The 27774-nt window shown below is 45.8% G+C and overlaps 1 protein-coding gene and 1 pseudogene across 4 annotated transcripts; one reads left to right on the top strand and one right to left on the bottom strand.

Annotated features, from left to right (window-relative positions):
• Window positions 1-1948: 1948 nt before the first annotated feature.
• Tbc1d20 (TBC1 domain family member 20) lies at window positions 1949-22325 on the bottom strand. Of its 4 annotated transcripts, none has more exons than XM_059261621.1 (8): window positions 22138-22325; window positions 14409-14594; window positions 11445-11525; window positions 8598-8784; window positions 8340-8441; window positions 5333-5474; window positions 4407-4519; window positions 1949-4169 (listed from the first exon to the last, which is right to left on the bottom strand). In XM_059261621.1, exons 1-8 carry the CDS (start codon window positions 22202-22204, stop codon window positions 3914-3916), a joined length of 1134 nt encoding a protein of 377 aa, XP_059117604.1. In that variant the 5' UTR covers window positions 22205-22325; the 3' UTR covers window positions 1949-3913. The 4 variants fall into 4 exon arrangements, with proteins under 4 accessions (XP_059117604.1, XP_059117602.1, XP_059117605.1 ...); XM_059261619.1 differs by having other exon boundaries at window positions 4407-4594; window positions 22138-22324; XM_059261623.1 differs by having other exon boundaries at window positions 3932-4169; window positions 4407-4594; window positions 5403-5474.
• On the top strand, window positions 16856-17318 carry LOC131909786 (small ribosomal subunit protein uS15-like; annotated as a pseudogene).
• Window positions 22326-27774: the final 5449 nt, after the last annotated feature.

Genomic DNA, 27774 nt, shown 5'->3' with positions numbered 1-27774 from the left:
GTACCTGTGGTGGTCAAAGCCTCACCCCAGATGTAGCTAGGCCATGTAGCTTTTCCAGGGTGAATGTTTTCTAGCCCCTGGAATGTGGAGCCCTGGATGGACCTATAGCCTTGAGTGGGATCACAACAGGAACCCAGAGAATGAAGATTTTTTAGAGATAAGGTCTGTGTAGCCCAGATTGTCCTTGAATTCATGTCAATCTTTTCCTGCCTTGGCTTCCAGGGTGTTGGTATTACAGGCATGCACCAGGCTTGGCCTGACCAGTATATGTGCCCTTATATGCATGCCCTTCCTTCATTACCTAGTTACCAAAATCCTACTCATCCTTTGTATTTGGTCCTTAAGTCCAAGGCTGACTTAAATCATCTGCCACTCAGACTGCTCTTTAGCCTTCTACTATAAGCTACCAGAGTTTAGACCTTGTCCCTGTTAACCCTTTGAGGCTCATGGCTGCCATATCAGAGGGCATCACAGGTTGGTGGCCTATTGTGGTAGAGCAAGGATCAACAAAGAATGCCTACATCCAGCATTGACTCCATGCTCCTGACTGGCTCCTCTGCAGGCAGAGGTAGAAAAGTAGGAACCCAGCTGCTGTGTACTCTTACTGCTGAGAGTGGGGCTGTTGAGAGACTAGACCAGTGGTTCTCAACCTTCCTAATGCCTCGGCCCTTTAATGTAATTCCTTATGTTGTGATGATCCCCAAACATGAAATTATTTTTGTTGCTACTTTAAAACTGTAATTTTACTATTGTTATGAATCATAATGTAAATATTTTGGAGATAGAGGTTTGCTGAAGGGGTCATGATCCACAGGTTGACAACAGCTAGGATAGAAGCCGAGTGAGGCAACTCTCAGATGTTCCTCAGTAGACAGAAACTAGACATGATGGGCGGGAGTGTTCCTTCCACAACAGGCTGTTAGGTTCTGAATCCAAGTCCTGGCCTTCTGAGTTGAAGGCCTGCAAAGCAAAAAGGCACAGAGCACATCCTGCACCCGTCACTAGCTGTGATGGTACCCACAGCAGCTGCAGGACGAAGGCCACACTTCTGTATGACTGGCACTTAGGAAACCCGGAAAGAGCATGTACCCAAGTTCAGTTTCCAGCACCTGGGTCAGGCAGCTTACAGTCACCTGTAACTCCAGCTGATACCACCTTCTGACTTGTGAGGACACCTGCAATCACACATACACATAATTGAAAACAAAATCTAAAAAAAAAAAAAAATAAATAAAATAAAATAAAATACTTTGGCTAAAAGTCCTTACTCGTGCCCACAAAGAGATTATGGATGGAAGGATGGAAGCCTGGAGTCTCAGCCTTGAATTTGGGTCAGTCTCCTGCTTGCCTCTTCTTGGGCATGTTAATCACATGAGCGTTTGCCCACCTAACCTAGCTCATTCCCTGAGGCCCGTGTCATAAACATGTCCTAAACAAAGCCCTGAAGACAAGTCCCTCCCAGATGAGAGCACTGTCCACGAACAGGAGGCTGCACCTTACAGAAGTCATCACTGAGGTGGAGGCACTGGTCCTTTCAGGTAGTAGTGGGAAGGCCCGGACTACCCTGGACTTGAGTTAGTGCCAAGTCACACCCTCAACAGAACTACTTCATTATGTGACTTCTCTTCCCAATTCTTTCTCATGTCAGTACCCCAAAGATGACTTGAGGTCACTGGACCGTTGTTCCATGTGCTGATTAAACTGCTTCTCTTGTGTCTAAGCTGGTATCAAGATAGGGAAATGGCTGGCATAGCCCTTTCTGGCTGCCGGAGCCAGGCCTTTTGCCCTAAACTCATTACACCTGTATGTGGAACAGAACTGGAAAGACTGTGTGCTGACAGCCAAGGTTGACTAGTCTACAGACCACAGGCCCAGACCCCAGAGGGGCCCAGAGTAGAAGCTGGTGGGTCCATTTCCAGGCAAGCAGTGGAGCTACAAGGACAAGTGATTAGGAACCACATAAGGGTGTTTATTTCATACAGGGCTCTGTACAAACCATCTAAACATATCTTTACAGAATAAGTAAATACCTGAAGGTAACTGACAGCGCTTTCTCCTCAGTAGCAGGGAGTCCTTGTGTGGGCACACACCACTCTTCAACTCAGCACAAGCCAGTGCCACCTGCTTGTTTGGATGCAGAATTGTGGCTTGGACCCTGGGCCCATGCCCCTCCCCTCAACCAGCACACTCCCTATAGCTCAAGTATGCTAGAGGCACAGATGACAAGCTCCCGTGGTAGACTGACAGTATCTGTCACTTTATCACTCTGGATCCTGGAAAATCCTCCTTTGTCCTGAATTAATCCCTGTGAATCACTCACCCCAGCTTGATTTGGTTAAAGTGCTTTGTGTAACTCAGGCTGGACACCTCCTGTGCGCTCTGGCTTGTGGCTGCCTGGCTCGCAGAGCGTCCCACTGCATACAGTGAGCACAGGGGACACATAGGTCTGGACATGGTAGGACTGGAGAAGAGTGCCCAGGAAAGATCAAGAAAACAGAAGCATGTAAATGCTTCCCACTACACACTCTTTAAAGCAGCAAAAGGCACTTTTGTTTTCAAGCCAGAGTTTCTATAAAACCTGGCTTCGCTTTTAACAAAGCCATCCTAGGAAGACAGAGAGATCCCATGGATCCCATGTACCCCTCCTGGAGGAGCCCAGGGGTAAGTGGGGCTGGTAGTGTGGGGTCCTGCCAAAACCTGTCTGCATGCAAGTTTCCAAGGACATTCCCATTCTGAGACCAGCAGCTGAGGAGGTCAATATACAGGCAGGCCAAGGTGGGTGATTAGTGGAAAATAATAAAGTGAGACGGGAAGTGACACTGTGGGGCATGGGGCTGTTCACAAAGCAACTTTGACTAAACTGAGCAGGGAACACATCTCAGGTGCAATCCTGTCATCCCAGATAATCAGGAGCTGAGGCAGGAGGATCAAAAGTTCAAGGCCAGCCTGGGCAACTTAGGTAGACCCTGTCTCAAAAATAAAAACTACTAAAGTCTGGTGTTATTTATTCAGTGGTAGAACACTTGCCTCACATGTACAAGGCCCTGGATTCCATTCCCCTCCAAAAAAGGAAAAAATAAATGTTAGCCCAGTACAAGCTCATCGCTGATAGCTTCTCCCATGAAGGAACCAGGAGAGAGGAGGCTGGAGAGACGGCTCCGCAGTTAAGAACGCTTACTGCTTCAGCTTTACTAGAGGACCAGCATTCAGATCTCAGCACCCACACCAGACTCCAGGAAATCTGAAGCCCACTTCTGGCCTCTGTGGGCACCCACACACACACACAAGTGATTTTTTTTTAAGTGAGAATAGTTGCTATGTTAGGTGTATTATACAGTCATAAAAATAGTATTAAAAATGTCTTTACAGGTAATGTCACGTGGTTTGTAGAGAAAGAACAGGGAGACCCAGGCAACGTCGTCCAGGGGATTAACACTCCTCTGCTAGGATCTCTAGGCTGGGATCATGCAATTTAACTAGACCCCAGCTCATGTCTGTCTGACTCTGACCAGTTGGCTCCCAGGCTATCATTCTCTCCCCTCGCTCGCTCGCTCGCTCGCATCCCAAGGCTGGACTTTGTTTGTCGGCAGCCCTGCCTGCTTTGTCTAGGATACACAGGACATGGGGTGCTGGAAGGAGGGCATCTCTGGGCCCAACTTTCTTCTAGGCAGTGAGTTGGGTAGCCAGGTGTTCCAGAGCCACTTCCACCAGTTAGAGAGCACTCAGGTCCACTGAGCCAGTGTCAGGCAGCTCTGCCACTAGCCACCAAAACCACAAGACAAGCTGCCAAGGGTGGCACAACAGAACACCCTGACAGAAACCCTTTAATCACAGCATTTCTACCCTCTTGCACCTTTCTGGAAATGGGGAGAGCTTGGTGCACTGGGTGAGGAAGTGGCTCCTTGGGCTGAGTTTAGGGGAACAGCTGCAGCTGGAACTTGGGGGCCCACTCCAGGGCACTCTTCACCACTGCCAGTGCCGCCGCTCCAAGTGCCACTGTCAGCCCCATCACTGCCAGTTTCACAAAGCGGTTGGTCCTTGGTTTGGTCAGGACATCTTTCGTCCGAGCCTCAGGCCGCAGAAGTCCCCGAAACCGCTGCCGCAGCACCATGTCTGGCCTCTGCTGGGCCGAGGCCAGCTCAAAGTCTTTGAAAGTAGAGGCCGCCGTTCTGTGGATGGGAGCAGAAGGTGGCAGAGAAAGGCAGGAGACACTGAGTGAGCTGCTACAGAGCAGGCTACAGCTCAGCAAGCTCTTCATGACACAGACCTCTCTGGCCTGTAGAATCTGCTCCAGTGTAGCTCTCTGTAAACACCTGAACCCTCCAGACAGGTCGACCCTCCCTCCCTCCCTCCCTCCCTCCGCTGGCTTCCACTGCCCTGCTGCAGCAGCGCCTCCCCCACCTCACCTTTCAGCCTCCTGCTGCGCAGCCGCCTCCCTTGCAAGTTCCGAAGGGGGAAACTGAACAAAGAGGTCTCCGGCTCTGCTGATGAGCGTCTCATAGGGCAGGTCCTGAGGGATCTGGGACAACAGGTGGTGGACAGAGGCCATGTCACAGTCACAGTCCAGGACTTCCTGCTCCCGGTACAGCACAATCTGGCAAAGGCAGGCTTTGAATCAGACACAGAGGCACAGGACTTGGGCACTTGCCTTTCTTCACACACAGACCTAAGTCTTTGTAACAGACAGTGCTCAGCCCAAAGGTTTGGCAAATGCTATATCCCACACTACCTTTAATGTGAAAGACTGACCAATTCTAGCAAGTCCTCCCAGAATACCTGTCTGCTCAAGTGTCACCCTTTAGGGTGAAACAAACTGATACTCTTTTAGGAAGAAGAAAAGTGCTCCAGGAGACTCTGAGGAGCTTTAGAACAGCCTGACGGCCATCTTGTTTCCTGTAGACATCTTCCTGACAGGAGTGCTCACGTTCATAGCTGCTGAAGGCCACTCTCCATTCCACTCAGCACTTGGGAAGGAGCCCCACACTCTTCCATAAGCCACCCCTCTTTCAAGCCTAATCCCAGACTTTTCTCCCTTCCTGAAGCCTTGCACTGGCAGGCAGACTGAACTGTCACCTGTGCCCATCACAATGTCCACTAGCTAAACCATTCCAGGAGGTGTCAGCAGGGTCACTAACGGCCGCACGACACTCTGGTGCTTTGAAGGGTCAGAAGTCTCAAAGAGAGAATAGTTGCTTAACCAACATTTCCTAATCCTTCTTAGACTGGGAGGTCGGTCACCAGCTGGGGAACTACTATCTGTCCCCTTCAAGAACACTGATCAAGCTGGACAGGTAACAGGGAACCTAGTCACAGCCTCCCAGAGTGTACCTACCACAGCTGCAAAGTAAATGGGCATGAGTGGGTGGCAGGCCAGGAAAAAGTCGTATAACCGCACAACGTGCCTGAAGTCCGACAGGACGTGCCCAAACCAGGTGATAAGCCAGCTGAGGGCAAAGATGGTCCCCACCTCAGCACTAGGAGCAAAGGAAATCCAGATGTTAGGTGCCCTGCCAGCTCATCCCATCCCTTTCTGCTGTCTTTGTTCTCAAGAGCTAATGAGGAAGAAGTATATAGAAAATATACTTCTTGAAAAATTACGCTACTAAGGAACTCAGCATCCTCTCTCTCTCTCTCTCTCATATATATATGTATTTTAAATTTTATTTATTTTTGGTTTTTTGAGACAGGGTTTCTCTGTGTAGTCCTGGCTGTCCTGGAACTAGCTCTGTAGACCAGGCTGGCCTTGAACTCAAGAGATCTGCCCGTGTCCCCCGTCTCCCCCCCCTCCCCCTACTGGGATTAAAGGTGTGTGCCACCACACTAGCTTCTTCTTAAAAAACACATCTTGGGAGCTGGGCAGTGGTGGCGCACGCCTTTAATCCCAGCACTCGGGAGGCAGAGCCAGGCGGATCTCTGTGAGTTCGAGGCCAGCCTGGGCTACCAAGTGAGTTCCAGGAAAGGCGCAAAGCTACACAGAGAAACCCTGTCTCGAAAAACCAAAAACAAAACAAAAAAAAAAAAAAAAACCACATCTTGGGGCTGGAGAGATGGCCCAGTGGTTAAGAGCACTGGCTGTTCTTCCAGAGGACCCAGTTCAATTCCAAGCACCCATATGGCAGCTTAAAACTGACTGTAACTCCAGTTCCAAGGATCTAATACCCTCACACAGATATGAATGCAGACAAAACACCAATGGGCATAAAACCTAAAAAAACCCACAAAATCTTAATTGCACAACATGGTGGCACATGCCTTTGATTTCAGCACTGAGGGTCGTAGGGCAGAGGCAGGCAGATCTCTGAGTTTAAAGCCAGCCTGGTCTACAGAGCAAGTTCCAGGATAGCCAGGGCTTTACAGAGAAACCCTATCTCTAAAAACAAAACAAAAAAGTACAACGATGGCTGGGGAAGGAGCTCATTGGCAGAGTGCTTGCCTAGCATGTAAAAGGTCCTGGGTTTGATCCTCAGCATCAGAAAAACAGACAACATGTGACAGCAATACTGAAGTGTCCCAGCTCCCTCACCTCCCTGGGTGTTCTTCTAATGTTCAACAAGCCTCCACCTCACAACAAGGAGCAGCTCTCTCAGAGAACTGCACTGTGGTTTCCTGCTGACACAGGCTTAGAAAACCCGTCAGTCGGGCATGGTGGCACACAGGACGCAGAGGCAGGCAGGAGGATCTCTCCTGTTGAGTTCAAGGCCAGTCTTATCTACATAGTGAGTTCAAGGATAGTCATAGCTAAACAGTGAGACCAGGTCTCAAAAAAACAAACCCCCCCAAAAACCCAGCTGTGGGGCTAGAGAGAGGCTCAGCAGTTAGGAGCACTCGCTGCTGTTGCAGAGGACCCGGGTTCAGTAGCCGGCATACACATTAAACAGCTCCTAACTGTCCACTCAGAACCATCTGTGACCCCAGTTCCAGCAGATCCAGTGCTCTCTTTCTGGCCTCCTCGAGCACCAGGCATGCAGGCAATGCACACGTACACATTAAAGTCAATCTTAAAAAGGATTTATTTATTATCATTATATGTGTGTGTGAGGCTGTGTGTGTTTATGTAGACCACACAGGTACCTGTGAGGCCTCCTGGAACTGCAGTTAGGAGCAGCTGTGAGCCACTTGATATGGTGCCCTGAACTGAACCCGGGTCCTATAAAAGAGCAGTAAGCATTCTGAGCCAGTTTTCCAGGCCCTTCTGTTTTGTTTTTACTTTTTAATTTTTTTTCCTTTTTTGAGACAGGGTATCACTATGTAGCCTTGACTGGCTTGGAACTCACTATGTAGACCAGGTTGGCCTCACATTCAGAGATCTGCCTGCCTCTGTTACTGGTGTGCACCACACCACCCGGCTTTTTTTTTTTTTTAAATATAGGTTTTTGTGTATCTCAGATTGGCTTCAAACTCATTACATAGCCAAGGCTGGCCTAGAATTCTTTGTATTATTTTGTAGAAATTTATTTTTACCACTGGGTATGGTGGCACATGCCTTTAATCCCAGCACTTAGGAAGCAGAGGATCATCATATGAGTTCCAGGCTGGTCAAGACTACATAGTAAGACTCTGTCTCAAGAAATAAAAATAAGCTGGGTGGTGGTGGTGCATACCTTCAATCCCACCACTCAGAGGCAGGTGGATCTCCATGAGTTTGAGGCCAGCCTGGTCTACAGAGCTAGTTCTAAGAACAGCCAAGACTACACAAAGAAACCCTGTCTCAAAAAAAAAAAAAAAAAAAAAAAAAAAAAAAAAAAACCCAAAAAATAAATACTTAGTAAAAATAAAATTTTACTTTTATATTTGTATGTGTCTGTGTGTTACTACGTACATATGTGTGTAGGTGCCTATGGAAGCCAGAAGGTGTTGGATTCCCTGGAGCTGGAGAAACAGGCAGTTATGAGCTACCCAATGTAGGTGCTGGGAACTGGAACGCTGGTCCTCTTCAAGAGCACCAAGGGCCCTTAGCCACTGAACCGTCTCTTTAGCCCCTAGCCTGAACTCTCTGATCCTCCTGTCTTTAGCTTGCCAGTGCTTCACTAGAGGCATGTGGCACCACATGTAGCTTTTGCCTTACTCTGCTAAGCATTTATGACATACCCTCCAGATTCAAGCTCCTCAAGCCATGAGCTACCATCCCTACATGCCCTCAAAAGCACAGTATCCAGTCAAGACCATGGACAGGCCTGAATTGTTCAGACCTCTAATGGACAGAAAGAAGCCTGAAGAATTTAACACTAACCATTAATATGATGATGCAACCAAGCTAGATTTGTGAAGCAACAAAAAGCCAAAAGAGCATGGCGCTGGGCTGCCGTGTGTGTCTCGTATATACACAAAGATAGACTCACCTCTGCATGAAGTCATGGAGTTCTGGGTTCACTTGGTCAATGATGGGCATCAGATAATTTAGGATGTGCTTGGTGTTGTCCATTGTGGGATCCATGAAATCCCTATGGGAAGATAATCCAGTCAATGTACTTGGTCAGGTCCAACATTCAGGTTAGGGCTGGTGAATGGAGTGGGCTCAAACTATTGAGACATCTGACTATTCTGAGGAGGCTGGGGGAGTGACACTCATCCTGGCACAAAATCAGATGCACAGGTACCTGAGGTGGTGAGTAGATAATTTTTCTACCAGGGATGTTGCCAGCCTCTCGCCCACCACCAGCAGAAAAGTGACCACTATATCATGGTAGCCCTGGTAGTAGTGGAGCTGAGGGTTTCGATCCAAGATGAGGAGGATGATGTCGATTAGTTCTTCCTGAAGCCCTTCTCTCTGCTCATCGGGCATGCCTGGGGAGAGGAGATGCATCTGAATTGGCGAGGAGCCTAGTGACAGCAGATTAGGCCAGCAATGATTTTCAGAAAAAAATGTCCACTAACAGACAATGAATTACAAACAAGTTGGCAGTCCTTGAAAAATATTGCTGCTGGCACCTGACACAGGAAGAACCACATAGAAGGGCCTGGCAAACACCTAACTAAAACCTTACAGTCAGCACGGCCAATCACGGGGAAAGACTGCACATGCCTCCAAGGTGCCACACTGCCACGAGCTCGGCACTTCAGTGGCTCTCCTGTCACCAGTATCACAGACATGACCCTGAACTTCCTGAGGAAACACCAGACAAAGCAAAATAAGCAGAAAGGGACAGAGTAACTGGCTTGCCGTGCACACAAAGGGACTGTTGACAGTAGAGGAGACTCCAAAGAGGACCCGAGCAGCAAATCCATGAATCTGTACTTCTTTTTGTGATAAAAATAACGGTGAAAGAGGAACTACTCTGTGGAATAGATATTTTGGACAAAAGGGCTGTGATGGCTGCTTAAATAGTTCAGAAACAAAATTACCGGTGTATGTATCAAAAGAAAGGGACAGGCAATTGATGTGGTGATGTGTGACTCTACAGGAGATCAGCAGAAAAGTATCTAGAGATTTCTTTGCCCTCCTTCTTAGAATGAAATTATGTAAGGAATTATATGAAAATTAAATCTGTTGTATTCTTCTCTAAGCCAAAGCCAATGTTCTAAGATGGTCTCAAAATTTCCAGCTGCAGCTGGAAGCAGAGGCACCGGATCAAGACAGCTCTAGAGTACAGGGCCAGGAAGCCACGACAGTGTGGTTCTCTGGAGCATTTGTTTTGGTAACGAATTATGAACCTGTTCTTCCTATGGTCAGAGTTCAAAGGGGATAAGGCCATGCTCAGCCCGTGTACCTTGGTCACCCAAAGTCAAGAAGGCTGGAGAGTTCAAACTCTGTATTTACAAGGTACCCCTGGATCTGAAAGTGATCTTGAACCCCAAGTTTCTGTTAAGGGAATTAAAAACCACGGCACCAAAGAAACCAAAGCTGCTGTTGGTTGGAGGGCTATCAAAATCTGTTCCAATTCCTCTACTAAAAATCGATCCAGAAAACTCCCAATGCTTGCAATTATATGAACTGGAGAAAATGGTCACTGAGAAGCAGCTAATATTTGCTGCTCAGCAGAGTCCTGCTTTAGCCAGTTTGAAAAAAGCCATATGAAAAATAAACGAACGCACTGGGAGGTGCACACTGACGGATGTGCACACGTGGCCTTGTGGAAAGCTGACAGGAGATGGTGGGTGGCCTGCCACAAAGGTTTCCACCTGCACAGCAGGTCAGTGTAAACTGGAAGGCCGAACTGCCTGGTATCTGTGAGACCCCATGAGCAATGATGTTGAGTTCCAAGAATGAGTTGTAAATAAAAATTACTGAAGAATATCAAGCCTTGATCTCATGACATATTTTAGAATACCACTAAGCACAGATTTCTTATGCTCTTAGCTTAGCTTTCAGTTAAAAGCAGGATTTATGAGAGAAAACAGCAAGATAAAGGCCCACATTAAACTAAACAATAAAGGTTCAAGGTAAGAGCAAAGGTCACTCCTTGCCCATATTAATTCCACCTTCTCAAAAGAGGTACACTGTAAAGATAAACAAGGAAAATAAAGAAAACCAAGAATTAAGTGAAACCATGAAAGCAGCGAGAGCAAGAGCTACAGCCTGATTGAATTTCTGGTTTAAGATTGGTCAGGCTAGTCCAGAGGACATGAATGCAAAGGGTTTAAAATGCCGAGAAGAAGCCATCGTGCAGAAGTCACAAACCAGTGACATAAACGCAATGAATAAAGGACACAGGAAAACAGGGAGGCACTGGCCCTACGTCACCTCACCCGGACCAGCAGGGTAGGACAAGGGGACTGGGCCATGGGATATGTTGAATCATAACCACGCTGACTGGCTACCAGCCTGTGGGAGCCTCATGAGCTTCCCAGGAAGAAAAGATCCAAGTAGGGCAGAAGGCCTGTAATACACGTGTCCCAACCAGAGCTTGCTTCAGCTCAGTGTGACAAAAGAGTTAGAGGCGCCCATATCTCTTCAGAAGTCAAGGTAGAGTTACATGAGAAGAAAGCTAGATTATACAGATGAGGTTTTGCTACCCAATTCCTTCCATTTTGAAAACAGAAAGTATAGTCATTTTCTTGTCCTGGAAAGCAAGAAGCAATTTCAGTAACATACTCTGCGAACACGCAGGGAAAGGAACCCTCCATCCATCACAAGGGACCTAGTAACCACAGACGTCAGGTAACACAAATGAAAATATTAATAGTTCCCATTAGAGTACAATTCCAAACCAACCTGCTCTCCAAAGCCAGACCCGTGCCCTGCCAATCCCTAGAAAGCTCCTCCAGGGCACAAGGGCAGACAAGGATGCAAGAGCTGTTTCTCTTACCCGCCACCTCTGGGCCACAAGGACTTCACAGTGAGGTTCCCTGTGTTCCCACTGGAGTGCCTGAGAGCAGGGTTCTACATGAGTGTTTTGGTTGCTAGGAAGGAAACAACCCAACCCTGGCAATCATCAACACAATAAGGTAATGCAAAGGGACGAAAAGCCTCACTCCAGATGTGGTAAGTCAGGAAATCTGCTCACCAGGAGGGAAGCGCCGAAGAGACCGCCTGACATCCAGCAGCACTTGCTGGTAATCCTTGCTCATATGTCGAAGATCCTTCCCTATCAGAGAGAGAGGAACATGGTATTATCACAAAGAGGTCTGGGAAACCAGAGAAAGAGTATATTCTTCTGGGGCTTCCAGTATAGTTCAGTGGCCGAGAGTTAAACTCTCGGCAAGCACCACCACAGAGCAAGCAAACAGTAACAGAAACTACTTTCTGTATGATAGTTGAGACCTAAAGGACACACAGAGCAGCCTTTTCCTCAAGAGGACATCACTTAAGATATAACACCTGGATCTAAGCACCAGGTAAAGGTAGAATCCCAGCTCCCCCTGTCCTTGGGAGACTGTGGCAGAGGACTGCCTCAGGTTTGAAGCCAACCCAGGCTACTCAGCAAGACCCCAACCAAAAAAAAAAAAAATTAAAAAGAGAATGAGTCGGGTGGTGGTGGCGCATGCCTTTAATCCCAGCACTCGGGAGGCAGAGCCAGGCGGATCTCTGTGAGTTCAAGACCAGCCTGGGCTACAGAGTGAGTTCCAGGAAAGACGCAAAGCTACACGGAGAAACCCTGTCTCGAAAAACCAAAAAAAAAAAAGAGAGAGAGAGAGATGCCCGCTGCCACTAAAAACAAAATAACCAGTAAAGATACTAGGTAAGCTCTAGTTTGTTCTAAACACAACTGTTTCATGCAAGTCTGATGAGCACAGGGTGGGAAGAGACTGTCCTGAGCAATGTAAGGAAGGATGGGAGGGGACAAAAAGGTCAAGAGGTCTGGGCTACTGTGGACTGCCACTGTCCTCACAACAAACTGCCCCCATCTGTAAAGTGAGGTTGTTCTTGTCCATGTGCACCTCTTGGGTTACCATGAGAACTGACTGGATTATGAACGCGGCACAGTTTGTGTTCAGCACACAAGCACTGTAACTCTACATGCAGGGCTTTGAGCATCTGAAGATATGGGCGTGGAAGTGGTTCTGGAGTGAAACTACACTGAATGCTAACAAACAACTGCATATTAAAACACCACACTGCACCTGAAAAGTCTGTGTGTGTGTGTGTGTGTGTGTGTATGTATATACACATATATCACACTGTACCTACAAAGTGTGTGTGTGCGTATTTTAAGGATTTAGTTTTAGCCGGGTGATGGTGGCACCATCAGAACTTGGGAGGCAGAGGCAGGTGAATCTCTGAGTTTGAGACCAGCCTGGTCTACAGAGTGAGTTCCCAGGACAGCCAGGGCTACACAGTGAAACTCTGTCTCATAAGACAAAAACAAACAAAAAAGGATTTATTTTTATTTCAGATATATGGATGGGTGTTTTGCCTACTGCATATATGCAATGCCCAAGAAGGCCAGAAGGGGGTGTCATCCCCAGATTGAGTTAAAGACAGTTGTTAGCTGACATGTTAGCGCCGAGAATGGAACCTGAATCATATAGAAGAGCAGCCAGTGGTCTTAACCACTGAGACATGTCTCCAGCCCTAACTTTGAACCCTATGCAGCCCCTGGCTGTCCTGGAACTCACTCTGTAGACCAGGCCGTCCTCAAACTCACAAAGCTCCACCAGTCTGTCTCCTGGGTGCTGGTATTAAAGGTGTGACCTTGAACCCTTGATCCTCCTGATGCTACCACCCAGTACTAGGATTATAGGCATGTGCCACGCAACTAGTTTTATACAGTGCTAGAATTGAACTTTGTACATGCTAGGCAAATGCTCTTATTGACTGAGCTAGAGAGATGGTTTACAGATATAAACATGTATTTCCTTCACCCCAAGCCAAGGGCTGTGTAAGTGTTGATTTTCCTTACAATCTACACAGAAAGCTACCAGAGGAGCCTGTGCAAGACTTATATGCTCACATCACACCACAGCCCTCCCACCCCCACTCTCTCTCTCCATCTTTTTTTTTTTTTTTTATAAAGATTTATTTATTTATTATGTATACAGCATGTATATCTGCAGGTCAGAAGAGGGCACCAGATCTCATTACAGATGGTTGTGAGCCACCATGTGGTTGCTGGGAATTGAACACAGGACCTCTGGAAGAACAGTCGGTGATCTTAACCTCTGAGCCATCTCTCCAGCCCTTCTCTCTTCATCTTAACATCAGACAGGGGCAGTTTAGAATGACAATCCAGGACAAAGCACATGACTGCCCTTCTAACACAAAGTCCACTGCTCCCAGGCAGCCAGTTTCAAACATCTGTAACATTGGTAACAAGCAGCAACCCAGCATCCACTTGGCACCACATCATTAAACTATTTAGCACATGAGTCATTTTAATCACATCCAGTATGTGGCACATCTCAGGGGTACCAAGATTTGCCAAATGAATGAGAGAAGCCCCAGCACATCCAGCACACAGAGGTGGCAGGGTGGGCATTGGCTATAGCACTTGTTCTCAGTTGCTCTCAGAACTCTCTTAACTGCATGGCTTACAGATTAGTTAAGGAACAGCTTCTAGCAGAATTAAAGAATTCTGGAACTCCAAGGAATCTTAGCATTTCTGTAGTGCCCCCAGAGGCCAGAGGGGACACCAAATCTCCTAAAACTGGAGGCACAGATGGTTGTTAGCTGCCATATGTGTGTTGGGAACTGAACCCAGGTTCTCTGCAAAAGCAATAGTGAGGCCATCAGCCACGGTGGTGGCACACGCCTTTAATCCCAGCACTGGGGAGGCAGAGCCAGGTGGATCTCTGTGAGTTCAAGGCCAACCTGGTCTACAGAGAGAGATCCAGGACAGGCACCAAAAATACACAGAGAAACCCTGTCTTGAAAAAAACCAAAAAACAAACAAACAGAAAAAGCAACAAGTGTTCTTAACTGCTGAGCCATCTTTGTAGCCCCCAAGATAGGCATTTTCAATAAACTCCTCTAGCTAGACAATATTTTAATCCCTAGTCAAAATACCCCTCCCCAGGCTTTCCTCTCTTACTTGACTCAGGCGCTGGCTCACTGGAGTTGACATTGAGGAGCTTGGGCCATACTTGGCACCTGATCTCATCAGTCAGGAGGCCTCCTTCACTGATAGCCATTCGTCGGAGGGCGGCCACGTCGGTGGGGTCGCTGTTCAGGGCCTGGTGTATTTCCGCCACCTTCTTTTTCCTTTTGGCATTAAAGTCTAGGAAACAAACAGATCAACAGTGTGTGTGCAGAGGATGAAACACACACTTAGCACATGCAGTCTTCTACTTCAGGGTCTGTCTTCTAACTTGGTTTGATGTAACTCAGGTACCTTCTCTTAGACAACTCGGATCCTCATGCTTGCTTCTTCTACAACCTACACATATTTGTTGCACAATGTGGACCCCAAATAAGTAACAAGGAATTATAGTTTTAGGAAGTATTCAGTAAGTAGAAGCTATTGTCTCTGTTTTCCTGTTCAAATTTCATAGAACACAGGTGTCTCAATATAAGTGTTCTTCTTGAGTTGGGTAGTACAGTGGTAGAGGACCTGCCTAGCATATTAGAAGTCCTGAGTTCAACCCCTAACACTGGAAAAAAAAAAGTTTAACTCTACATTTTAACAAAACCATATGCAAGACTCCAGTCACAAGCTAACAGAACTTGTAAAACACCAGAATTGCAGGGAGACATTTTCAAAAGCCAAATGTCAAAGGAGTATAGGTTTCTATAGTGTCTGGTGGTTCAAGAGGCTGTGACATTGTATGAAAGTCAACAGATTGCCAAAAGTCACATTCAGGGCTGGAGAGATGGCTTGGCAGTTAAAAGTGTACAACGCATTCCAGAGGGCCCAGCTCAGTTCCCAGCACCCACACAGCAGCTCACAACTACCTGCAACTCCAGTTCCAGGGGATCCAACATCCTCTTCTGGCCTCTGCAGGCACCAGATATACATATATGAAGGTAATCACTCATACACGTAAAATAAAAATTTAAAAAAAATTTTTTGAAGCCCCATTCATCTTTGGCAATCAGAAAATGTTTTTGTTTTGTTTTGTTTTTCTGTATATTTGTGTTTTGCCTGTATGTCTGTGTGAGCACCTTATCAAAGCCTGGGGCCAGTGGAGTCAGAAAAAAAGTTTCGGATCCTCTGAACTGGAGTTAAGGATAGTTGTGAGCAGCCACGTGTGTGCTGGGAACTGAATCCAGGCCCTCTGCATGAGCAGTCAGTGCTCTTAACTCCTGTACAATCTTTCTAGCCTCTGTCTTTTGCTCTCCATGAAGCCAACAATAACCATGAACGTCTGATCCTCTTGCCTCTGCCTCCTGAGTGCTGCAAGAGAGGCCTGTGCTGTCATGCCTGACTTTATGCAGTGCAGTGGACTGAACCCAGGGCTTCCTAGGACCCTACCAACTGACCTACATCCCAGCCAGAGTAGCTCACATTCATATGTAAGAGTATGTTGCTCATAGCCAGTTTATAATGCTGACATATTATTTTAGAAGCTGGGTACAATGGAGTGTACCTTTATTCCCAGCACTTGGGAGGTAGACTCAGGAGTAAGTATCCCAAGTTCAAAGCCAGCCTCTTTCTTCTACATAGCATGTTCATGGGCTATAAGATCCTATTTCAAAAAACAAAAATGATTTTTTATGGGGAGGGGGAGAATTCAAGACAGGGTTTCTCTGTGAAGCCCAAGCTGTCCTGGAACTCACTTTATAGACCAGGCTGGCCTTGAACTCAGAGATCTGCCTGCTTGCCTTCCAAGTGCTGGGATTAAAGACATGCACCACCATGCCCGGCTCAACTCTTTTTTAAAGACAGGATCTCAGTGATTGCAGATTGGCAAGGAACTTGCTATATAGACTAAGGTGGTCTCAAACTCGCAGAGATTTTCCTGCCTCTGCCTCAAAAATTAGTTTTTAGAAAGTAAGGATGAGCATCTGAGACTGCTATCTGTCTTCGTTTTCCCATTTCAATAGTACAAAGCCTCTTGGGTCTTAAGTGGAACGTCTACTTTTATAAACAGCAGATGACACTTCTTAGATTTTATGGTTACCTGCACCACTGAGAAAATAAAAACTACAAGAATTTTAACACAAAAGCACCAAATGTCACAAGGCAGTACACTATAATTGTCAAGAAAACTTGTATGTAGACAGTAAAGCCAAGAGTTCAAAGAGACTACAGTAGGTCAGGCCAACCTACATAGGCATACACACACCTAGAGAACAGATATGAGATACTAGGGTTCATGTAAGGCGGACACCCCCAGAAGAAGGCAGGTTGACTTAAGTGACAGTATCACACGGTATCTTAGACTCTGGAAGAGTTACTACTGAACAGATCACCTCAATAATGTCCTATTCTGAGACAGTAGTCTACAACTGTGTTCATGACAAAGGTGATGTTATTAACACCAACTGGAGTTGTTAAGAGTCCTGGTGATCTCTCTTTGCTGCCAGACCTCCGCCATCATGGGTCGCATGCACGCTCCCGGGAAGGGCCTGTCCCAGTCGGTGCTGCCCTACCGCTGTAGCGTCCCCACGTGGCTGAAGCTGATGTGAAGGAACAAATTTACAAACTGGCCAAGAAAGGTGTGATCCTGAGGGACTCGCATGGTGTGGCGCAGGTCCGTTTTGTGACTGGTAATAAAATCCTGAGAATCCTGAAGTCGAAAGGCCTTGCCCCTGACCTCCCTGAGGATCTGTACCATTTGATTAAGAAAGCGGTGGCTGTCCGAAAGCATCTTGAGAGGAACAGAAAGGATAAGGATGCTAAATTCCGCCTGATTCTGACAGAGAGCAGAACTCACCGGCTGGCTCGTTACTATAAGACTAAGCGGGTCCTCCCACCCAATTGGAAATATGAGTCATCCACAGCCTCTGCTCTAGTGGCATAAATTCTTGTGTACACAGCAATAAAATCACTTTGAATAAATTCGTGTTTTGTGTTTTAAAAAAAAAAGGAGTCCTGGTGACCTACCTGTGTGAGCTATGACATATGAGCCACACAAACAGAGTTTTGGAGTCACATGCTATTGGAGGTCAGACAGGAAGATAACACAGTGATTTCTGGCCTAGGTAAACCTGTTGTCTTGCTAGACTGTTGTTATTGTCCCTAGTAACACAGGAGGATGACCAGTGTCTGAGATTTTCCTGGTGTAAGTCTAGCCTCTGAGCATAACTTCTCAGAGTAAATTCAAAATGTTCTCTTCACTCTCAAGACTGGCCCAGGTAGGATGTTACATTAAATGGCTCCTTTACCTAGAAATAAAAAACAAAAAAAACAAAACAAACCAGGCTCTTCTCTCAGTAAAGGAGCTCAGCCGAATGTTTCTGGGGTATGTGAAGCTCTTGCCTCAGCTGTGCCTCCCTCGCTGGCTCCCATTCACTTAGGAGGTCCATCGTTTAATGGGTCTGTACCAACATTGAGGTGAAGGATGAACCATGGCTCCCTTATAGCTCCTGAGCAGCTCACAGCAGGAAGGGACACAGTTATTACATAGGGTATTTGAAAACCCTGAAGGATGACAGAAGATAGACTATTTCTAAGGTAATGAGGAAAGACTTTGCCATGAATTGATTCTGAAATCTCCTGAAAACTACCACACTGAAGAGTATGTCAAAGGCAAAGCATTCCTGGCAGAGGAAAGAGTGTGAGCAAAGACATGTCATGTAAACAAAACATCATGGCCAAGAAACAGGCACAGGGAGAGAGCAGAGGAAGTTACAACTGGAGTAGGGGAGCCGAAACTTTGGGCTGGGTTCTTTCTGCAGGCAGCCTGGGCTTTCCCTGCAGGGCTACAGCCTTCGAACTCAAGTCTGCATGCTTTCCAAGAGGATCAAGAAGAGTAAGCAACGTCTTTTTGTTTTTTGTTTTTAATTTTTTCTTGCAGTGCTGGGGATGAACTTGGGGCCTATGCATATTTCACAAGTATCCCTACCTACCACAGGAGCTCCGCATGCTGTGTGACCTCGACAGCACAGGCTGATCAGGAAACTAAGCAGGAGCTGAATTAGTTTCCAACAGTAAGTACAATATAAGCGCCATGTAAAACTCTGGCAGCAGGTATCCTTGCACACTCCACACACCACAGGGAAGAAGAGCACTGAGGTCGCAGTCCCAAAGTCACTTCCAAGTTTTGTTGACCCTTTGCCCAGAGTACGGAAAAGCCATGTTTCTACCCATTCCCAGTGAGTATTCAGTGATGTGGGGAAAGAACATAGTTTGCAATCTCCTGGATTCCCAAGAGGTCTAGGCAAAGACACAGCCATGGGTTAACTAATTCTAAACCAAACCATGGTTCCAATACTTACTTCTCACTGATGTTTTCAGCTTTTTGCTGTTTTTTGTTTTTTAAGACAGGGTCTCTCTTTGTAGTTCTGGCTGTTATGGAACTTGCTCTGTAGACCAGGCTGGCCTTGAACCCTGCTTCCTGAGTCCTGAGATCAAAGGCACGAGACACCATGTCTGACTGTTGTTTCTGAGACAGGGTCTCACTACTCCTAGCTATCCTGGAACTCAGTTCTGCCTGCCTCTGACTCCTGAGTGCTGGGATTAAAGGTGTGCCCACTGAACCTGGCTAACCCTCAATTTTGACTATGTGGAACTCAAAAACTACATGTGTAGTTGAATAAATTATTTATCTCAGTTTCTGCTCGTCTGGAAAAAACTGCCCCATAGTAAGTGGCATTACTTTTTCCCACACCATGGTGTGGCTCACCGCAGAGTTCCAAACAATTTTGTAGATTTTCTGGCTTTCCTTACAACTCTGAGTGCTTCCCTGAGAAGGGTACTCAAATGTGGATTTAGAGAATTGTCTGGCCACTTGGATACTGCCTTCCTTAACCTTAACCTCCCAGTAAGTAAGGTTGGCAGGGCCAGTGAGATAGCTCAATGGGAAAAGGTACTTGCATACAAGCCAGATGACCCATGTTCTATTCCCAGATCTCACAAGGTGGCAGAAGTGACTCATGGGAGCTGTCCTCTGACCTCCATATATACTCAGTAGTCACAAGCTTAAAGCTTGGTGGCAGATGAGGAAGTCATTTTTTACACATGCCACCCCTACACATTCTTTCCTGAGCCCAATGTATGGCGTATCATTGTAATAAGAAAGAAAAAACAACTCCGAGAACTCGTGAGCTAGTGGTGTATAGACTGCACAGTGAGGCCAACGGCCAGCCTGCACCATAGAGCATCAGGGTCACCCTGGACAACTGATTCACAAACATCCTATTTATCCTACAAAGAGAAAAGTCAGTTACCCTTTCTTTAATCGGAGAAAGATTGAAATGCATGCCTACTGTCTGTTTTATTTTAAGGTAAATTCAACTAACGATTTCTTTATGCTTCACTCAGAGGCATGGTGTATCATATACTCCTAAGCTGATAGCTTCCAAATTCCTTTATGGAAGAGGACTTGGCTATCATCACCATGATGAAATAAAATGATTGCCTGAGGTCTTTTACAAAATATTACAACTACTATAAATAAAACCTAGATGCCTGAAAAGTAATTGATTCAACCAAAGAGAGATGATAACGGCACTACTTTGGCCTGCTCTCCAGTGATTTTTTTTTTTTTTTTTTTTATGGCACTGGGGCTGGAGCCTAGGGCCTTGTACATGGCAGATAAATGTGTGCTAGTACTGAGCTAAACCCCTACCCCTAACATGCTTATTTTAAAAGGGCCACTGAAGCAGATCTTTTTCTTCTCCCTTCCTGTTACTGGAGAATGGACCTCAGGCTTCACATACACTGTAGGCAAGCAATCGCCTACTAAGCTATAACCCTAACCTCTACCTACTCTATTTTTGAGACAGGGTCTCACTGTGTAGCTATGGCTGACCAAGAACTCTCTATGTAGACCAGGCTGGCCTCAAACTCACAGAAATCTGCCTACCTCTGCCTCCGGAGTGCTAGGATTAAAGATGTGGACTACTATGCCTAGGCAGTGCTAACATTTTATAGGAATATTATTCTGGTTTGGGTTTCATGGTTCTGGTGAAATGTTAATATTTTAAAAATCCAATCTAACTTCTGCTTAAAAGACGGTAAAGCTTTCTTGAGACCAGTCTGGTGTACAAAGGGAGCTCCAGGACAGTTAAGGCTACATATTGAGACTCTGTTTCCTAAATCCAACCAAACAAAAAATGTAGTTCCACAGCACATATACTGGAAAAACACAGACAAGAAAAATAACAGTATTAATAGGTGTGGCAGTGCATGCCTGTACCTAACACCATAGAGGTAGAGGCAGAAGACACAGACAATGCTACTCTCTGCTACAAAGTAAGATCAAGGCCACCCTGGGATCTATGAGTCCCTGCAAGAGGCAGGTGGGTCTCTGAGTTGGGGGCCAGCCTGGTCTACAGAGTGAGTTCCAGGACAGCCAGGGTTACACAGTGAGACAATGTCTTGAAAAAAAACGCACCCTGCCAACAACAACAACAACAACAACAAATTAAAAAAAAAAGGGAAGGGGGTTGAAAAAAATACATTTGAGCACCATGTCTGTATAAACCATGGGCAGTGGACTATGAAAATCTTATATTCATGGTAAAATTCCTGTTAAAAGAAAATAGGCCCAAGTACCCTTTTTCTTTGATAGTACTAATTCATTTCTATAAAACATAACCAAACTATTAGGAATTCATTAAGTACTAACATAAAGATAGATTGAAGCAGGAAGATAGTAAGTTCCAGGGTAAATTATCAAGATCCTTTCTGAAAGTAACTGTAAAAAGGCCCTGGCCATGTAGCTCCGGGTCCTTGGTCCAGCTTCTAGCACTTCCTGCCCTCTTCAAAGAAAGAATACTTGACTGAATGGAGAAAAACAGAGCACACCAATCTGGCCATGAGCTCTACAAAAGATAACTTTTAGCATTAGTAATTTGGTCGCCAATATATTTGAAACCAATCTAAACTAAGAAAGCTCCTCTGAATTCCCTTTCCAGCCAGACAAGCTGGAGGGCCTGAAGTTTTGCAACCAAGACACAGATGCACTGCAACAGGTCACAGGCACCCTGGCTATTATGCCGTAAAGAGAGGTGCCACACAGACACAAGCCAAGGTTGTTACAAATACCAAAGAGCCCAGCAAAGCGGCTCACAGACTGAGCCTCAATTGCGGCCAGTTATCAGATGACAGAAGAGGAATAACAGAAAATCAGTCTGGAGAAACAAGGCGTGGAATCTAGGAACATCATCCAAACACAGGGGTGGGATAACAGGGTCGGTTCTAACATGCGCACCACCTGTCAGGGGACGCAAGTGGAACAGCGCCTTTGGATTAGCTCACCTGGTACGGGAATTCTTACCAACAAGCAGCCACCATATGGGAACTGCATTCCAGAACACACGCACAACAAAACCAAGATTTCACAGAAATGATTTAGACGGCAGAGTACAGAAAACAGCACTGCTTTGTGCACAACAGAACACTAACATATGGGGCCGAGGGAAGGGCCAGAAAGTAGCTGAGCAGGAGGGAGTGTGGGGTGAAGTCTCACCGGCGGGAGTTTCTGGAATCGGACAGTGGCGACTTTGCCCGAGTTTGTGTGTGTGCGCGTGCAGAGGAGAATTTTAGGGTCACGAGTGCAGCGTGGAGGCCGGAGCTCCGGCAGCCGCCTACCAAAGGCAGCCGGCTCTGCGGACGTGGCGGGAGGCGGCTGGGGCGAGGCCCGGTTCCTCATCCGCCGCCGCCCCCCTCAGGCCCCGGCCGCTGCGCGGCCCTCGCCCGTCGCCCTGCGTACCTGCCTTCCCTGTGCCGCGGTTCCAGCTGCCCGCGGAGCCGTCGCCCTTTGAGGACCGGAGGGCCATCCCCGGGGGCCCGGGCCCCAGCCCGAGCCCCGGCTGGCGGCGGAGCCTGAGGCGCGGCTCCCACCGCGATGTAATCCCAGTTCGGCCGGGGCAGGCTGGTCTCCGTCGGCCTGCGACGCGCAGGCGCGCAGACAGCCACGCCCCCACGTGACCCACGTCTTGGTATGGGCGGGGCTGGGGCGCGCGCATGCGGCTTGACAGTGGAAAACAGGTGCGGAGGATGGACTCTCAGAACTTTGTTGTGCGTGCATGCTGGGCCACATCTTGTCACTGCTTTTGCTTTTATTATCTGTGAAATAGTTGTGAAAAGAAAATACTGAACTCACGAGGCTGGACACTGCCAAGCTCCAAGGTTATACGCAGACTTTGTTTTCCTCCGGTCATACCTGGCTCCCCAAGCTTAGCAGGGTCGCCTTATGCAGCTCCGCTGGCTATGCCTGCACAACGCTGGGGTAGGGCCATAGTTCATGGAGATGGTTATGGGGCACTGCTACCTCGCTGAATTGTGCAGGGGTGATCTTTTGGTCAAAATGCTACTGGACGAATCAGGTCTTTGGGCTCCTCCTCACCTACGGGTTTCTAACTGGACACACACTCAAACCCAAGCTCAGTGACATCTGAGGGTAATGCCTCGGATAGGTCATCCACACACACTGCCTCATCTCCCAGATCTCTAGTGAGGATGCTCCCATGAGTCTAGTTGTTTGATGAGCTTCTTCTCCAACCTCACTGCTACTATTTTCACCCCCTTAGTTAAGGGCCTCCCCAGAGACTGCCTCACCTCCCAGATCTCCAGTGAAGATGCTCCCTTGAGTTTGTTTGATGAGCTCCTCTATTCTCCCTGTTATTAATTTTTGCTTCTATAAGTATTGGCCCTTCCTGGTTCCATATCCTTCTCTCTAGCCCAGATTCCAAGGTTTACACCTTTACTCTGCAAAATCAATCTCTCTGTCTCTCTCTCTCTCTGTCTCTGTGTGTGTGTGTGTGTGTGTGTGTCTGTCTGTCTGTCTGTCTGTCTCTTCCTGGTCTTTAAAGACAGGATCTCACTGTGTAGCCCTGGCTGTCCTGGAACTCACTCTATAGACCAGGCTGGCCTCGAACTCAAGAGATCCACCTGCCTCTGCCTCCTAAGGCATGCATGCGCTGTTGCTGCCACCACCTGCCCTCCAAAGACCTTTTTAAAGGGTCTTCCCAGAGGATTCCTAGCCAGCCAGTCTAGTCTAATTAGTGAGCTCCAGGCCAAAAGAGGTGGATGGGTATTCCTGAGGTTGTCCTCTGGCTTCATGCAAACACACACACACACACACACACACACACACACACACACACACACACACAAAACATCTGGTAATGTTTTAAGTAAATGTATGGTTTTGTGTTGGGCTTCATTCATAGCTGGCTTGGGGTTGAACACTCCTGGACTCTCTAAAGGATAAGTTACTAATTTTCTGTGAACCACTTTGCATTCCCTTGAGACCAATCTGTTTTTAATTTAAAGATTTATTTATTTATTTATTTATTTATTTATTTATTTATTTATTTATTTATTTATTTAGTGGATGAGGGCTCTATATGAATGTACACCTTTATGACAGACATTTATAGATCCCACTATAGATGGTTGTGAGCCACCATGTGGTTGCTGGGAATTGAACTCAGGGCCTCTGAAAGAACAGCCAGTGCTCCTAACAGTTGAGCCATCTCTCCCAACCCTGAGACCAATCTTAAAGAAAAATGCAGTATTTGTGTCAAAAAGGTCAACCTACTCCTGGTTATATGTAGCAAAATTTTTGTTGATCATTTTATGGAAAGAACATACATACTGACAACACGATGAAATAAAAATATTGGACATGGCTTCTCTTTCCTTCCCCCAAAACACACACACACACACACACACACACACACACACACACACACACACACACAATTTAAAGGAGCATTTCCTGGGGAATTTTCATGAGTAAAAGAGATTACATTGTGTAAACAGATGTTTTCTGTCCCAACTGCCCAGTCCCAGATAACCAACTCAGAGGCTGAATATGAATTATAAATGCTTGGCCAATAGCTCAGCCTTGTTATTAGCTAACTCTTAAATTTAAATGAATCCATATTTCTATTTATGCTTTGCCACGTGGCAGTACCTTTATTAGCATGACATGTTCATCTCCTGCTCCCTCTGTGTGTGGCTGGCAACTCCTGACTCCATCCTTCTCCTTCCCAGCATCCTTAGTTTGGTTACCCCACCCATATTTCCTACCCAGCTACTGGCCAATCAGCGTTTTATTAAACCAATTCAAGTGACAAATCTTTACAGTGTACAAGAGGATTATTCCACAGCAACTCTGAAGTTATTTTGACTTTTAAAATTAATATTTAATAAACGTAGAAATTCCCAATTTTAATTCTTCCTTAATTTCAACTGACTGAAATTAAAATTTTTTAAAATGTTATTCCTAACCTCACAGGTTATAATAATCATTAATAAACTCAATTAAAATTATGTGAACATTTGAAACTTCATTTGTAAATTTAATAATCCCTTTTTCTAGGCCGTGGCTCAGTGGCAGAGCACTTATCTAGCATGTGAAACCCAGACTGAGTTTAATATAGTGTTCTGCCAATGAAAAAGCTTTCGTTAAGTATCCCGATTTTCTAACAAAGCCTTTCCAACCCATTTTTCCCCTCTTTGTTGCTTGTTTATGTTTTGTGGTCTTTAAATTGTATTTTTACATACAAGGTCTCTAGTGGCCAAGGCTAATCCCAATTTGCTATGTTTCTAAGGATGACCTTGAACTTTTGACTCTCTTGCAGTCAGTCACTTCTTTTGTGCTGAGAATCCAGCTTAGGGTTTTGTGCATGTTAATGAAGCACTCTACAAGCTCTATCCCTCGACCTGTAATTACTGAAATATATAAAGCACTTATACTGAGTCATGAAGCTTTTCTTCTAACCAACAGACTATCTTTGTTTCAGACTTTAAATCATACCTCATATCTTTTCAGCAAGGGAAAAAAATGAAGTGGGACACTGGCGTCCATACATGTTGGCAAGAATTTCCACCTAAAACTTGAGCTTTAAAAAAGGGTTCTAAAACGGAGCCAAGAGCAGCTTCCTAGTTTGTATCTCTCATGGGGGCGAGGCACAGAGAAGCTGTGGCATTTGAGCTTAAGCACGGCAGGGCAGATTCCCACCGCCTTACACAGAGGTGTCTCCAAGCCACGCAGCATACTGGGTGGCAGATGTAGCTTTTTCTAGCACAAAATGGGGGGAGGGCTTGATGGAGGCATAGACCCACTGATTCCCGGAGTTGGTGGTGAGCATGGCTCCTAGAGCTGGCAGTAGGCATACCTCCGCCTTGTTAAAAAGCTGAGAGAGGCAGAGTCAGCCGCCAAGGCTTTCATCCTAGCCACTCAGTTTAGCAGTTTAAAATCTCTCCTGGTCAGAAAACGATTATAGATTCACAGTAAGACAGATTCAGATGGAATAAAATTCTAAACAGTTTACAGTGTGTATAAAAATGAACATAGGCTTGGAAGAGAGAGGAAAAGGAATATAGAGAGTTATATAAAAAAATAAATAGTTTTAAAAAATAAAGTTTTTAAAGAGAGTAAAAGTAATATAAAAATACATGTAATACATGTAAAAATGGAAAACACACAAAGAGTCTGGATACTGCATTTTTTTGTGTGTTGTCTTTGGGATTTTTAACTGTAGAAAGACATTTGATTATAAAAGCTGCTGGATTAAACCAACTTACATATTTTAAAAATATCTTGACTCCAAAATTTATGTCAAAAGGTATGCCACTTTGGGGGAGAGGTTATGTTTTTGTTTTCACAGGATATGAGAGGCTATGGACTAATACAGAATTAAAGATGATCAGATTTGATTAAGGAAGATGCCAGCCCACTGCCCAAGGAGCAACAAGATGCCAGCAGACCGGTAATGCCACAGCCTCATGGCAACATATAGATTAATAGAAAAGGGTTAAGATGAAAGAGTTAGCTAGCAAGAACTCCGAGCCATAGGCCATACAGTCTGTATTTAATATAAGCCTATGTAGCTGGGCAGTGGTGGTACACGCCTTTAATCCCAGCATTTAGGAGGCAGAGCCAGGTGGATCTCTGTGAGTTTGTGGCCAGTCTGGGCTACAGAGTGAGATCCAGGACAGGCACCAAAATTACACAGAGAAACCCTGTCTCAAAAACAAAAACAACAACTATACACACACACACACACACACACACACACACACACACGTGCAAGCCTCTGTGTGTTTACATGAGACCAAGCAGCTGCGGGATGGGCAGGACACAGGAAAACTTCTGACTACATTGGGTGCCCAATAAGAAAAGGAATATAGACAGTTATATAAAGAAATAGTTTTAAAAATATTTAAAGAGAGTAAAATATAAAAAATTCAATAATCCACGTAAAGATGGAAATTACACAAAGAGTCTGGATACTGTATTTTTGTGTGTTGTCTTTAGAATTTTTTAAATTATTTATTTATTATTATTTATTTATTTTTTGGTTTTTTGAGAAAGGGTTTCTTGTTGCTAAAGTTTTCCTGCCTGGCCCACAGTCAGGGCAAATCTTTGTCACCCACCAGTCCCACAGCCTCTCAAACCCGACCAAGTAAACACAGAGACTATATAGGTTTCAAACTGTATGGCCGTGACAGGCTTCTTGCTAACTGTTCTTACAGCTTAAATTAATCCATTTCCATTAATCTATACCTTGCCACATGGCTCGTGGCTTACCGGTATCTTCACATGCTGTTTGTCATCGTGGCGGCTGGCAGTGTCTCTCTGACTCAGTCTTCCACTTCCCAGCTTTATTCTCCTCCTTGTCTCGCCTACACTTCCTGCCTAGCCAATGGCCAATCAGTGTTTTATTTATTGACTAATTAGCAACACATTTGCCATACAGAACATCCCACAGCAGTTTCTCTGTGTAGTTTTGGTGCCTGTCCTGGATCTCACTCTGTAGACCATGCTGGCCTCAAACTCACAGAGATCTGCCTGGCTCTGCCTCCCAAGTACTGGGATTAAAGGGGTGTGCCACCACTGCCTGGCTGTCTTTAGGAATTTTAACTGCAGAAAGACATTTGATTGTAGAATCTACTAAATTAAACCAACATATATGTTTTATTTTAAAGCTATCTTGACTTCAAAATTTGAGTCTAAGGATATGTTGCTTTGGAAAAGAGGTTCTGCTTTTGTTTCCACAGAAGATGAGAAGCTGTGGATTCCTTCCAGGTTAATAATGGTGTGATCAAGGAATACCCCCTTGAGAGGTCTCCAGATAATCCAACATCCAGAACAGCTTCAAGGCAACTGACTGAGATGATTCAGTCTCGTGGACTACTCCAGTCAGGACTTGACCATAATCCTAAATTTTCAAAGGGTCCCCATAAGGTTAAAAGTGCCCCCAATCAGCAAGAAGTAGCCTAGAACACTACGCCTACATTTCCCAAAAATGGATTATGGGTGTTTGTATTTGTTTAGATGGTTGGTTACAAATTGTTATTGGTCACAGTCAATCTCTTCTAAAATAAAGGGGTA

This window comes from Peromyscus eremicus, chromosome 4, assembly GCF_949786415.1.
Source record: "Peromyscus eremicus chromosome 4, PerEre_H2_v1, whole genome shotgun sequence".
In the NCBI taxonomy this organism is placed as follows: Eukaryota; Metazoa; Chordata; class Mammalia; order Rodentia; family Cricetidae; genus Peromyscus; species Peromyscus eremicus.
Note: the sequence above shows the minus strand (reverse complement) of the source record. Positions and strands in the feature narration are given on the sequence as shown.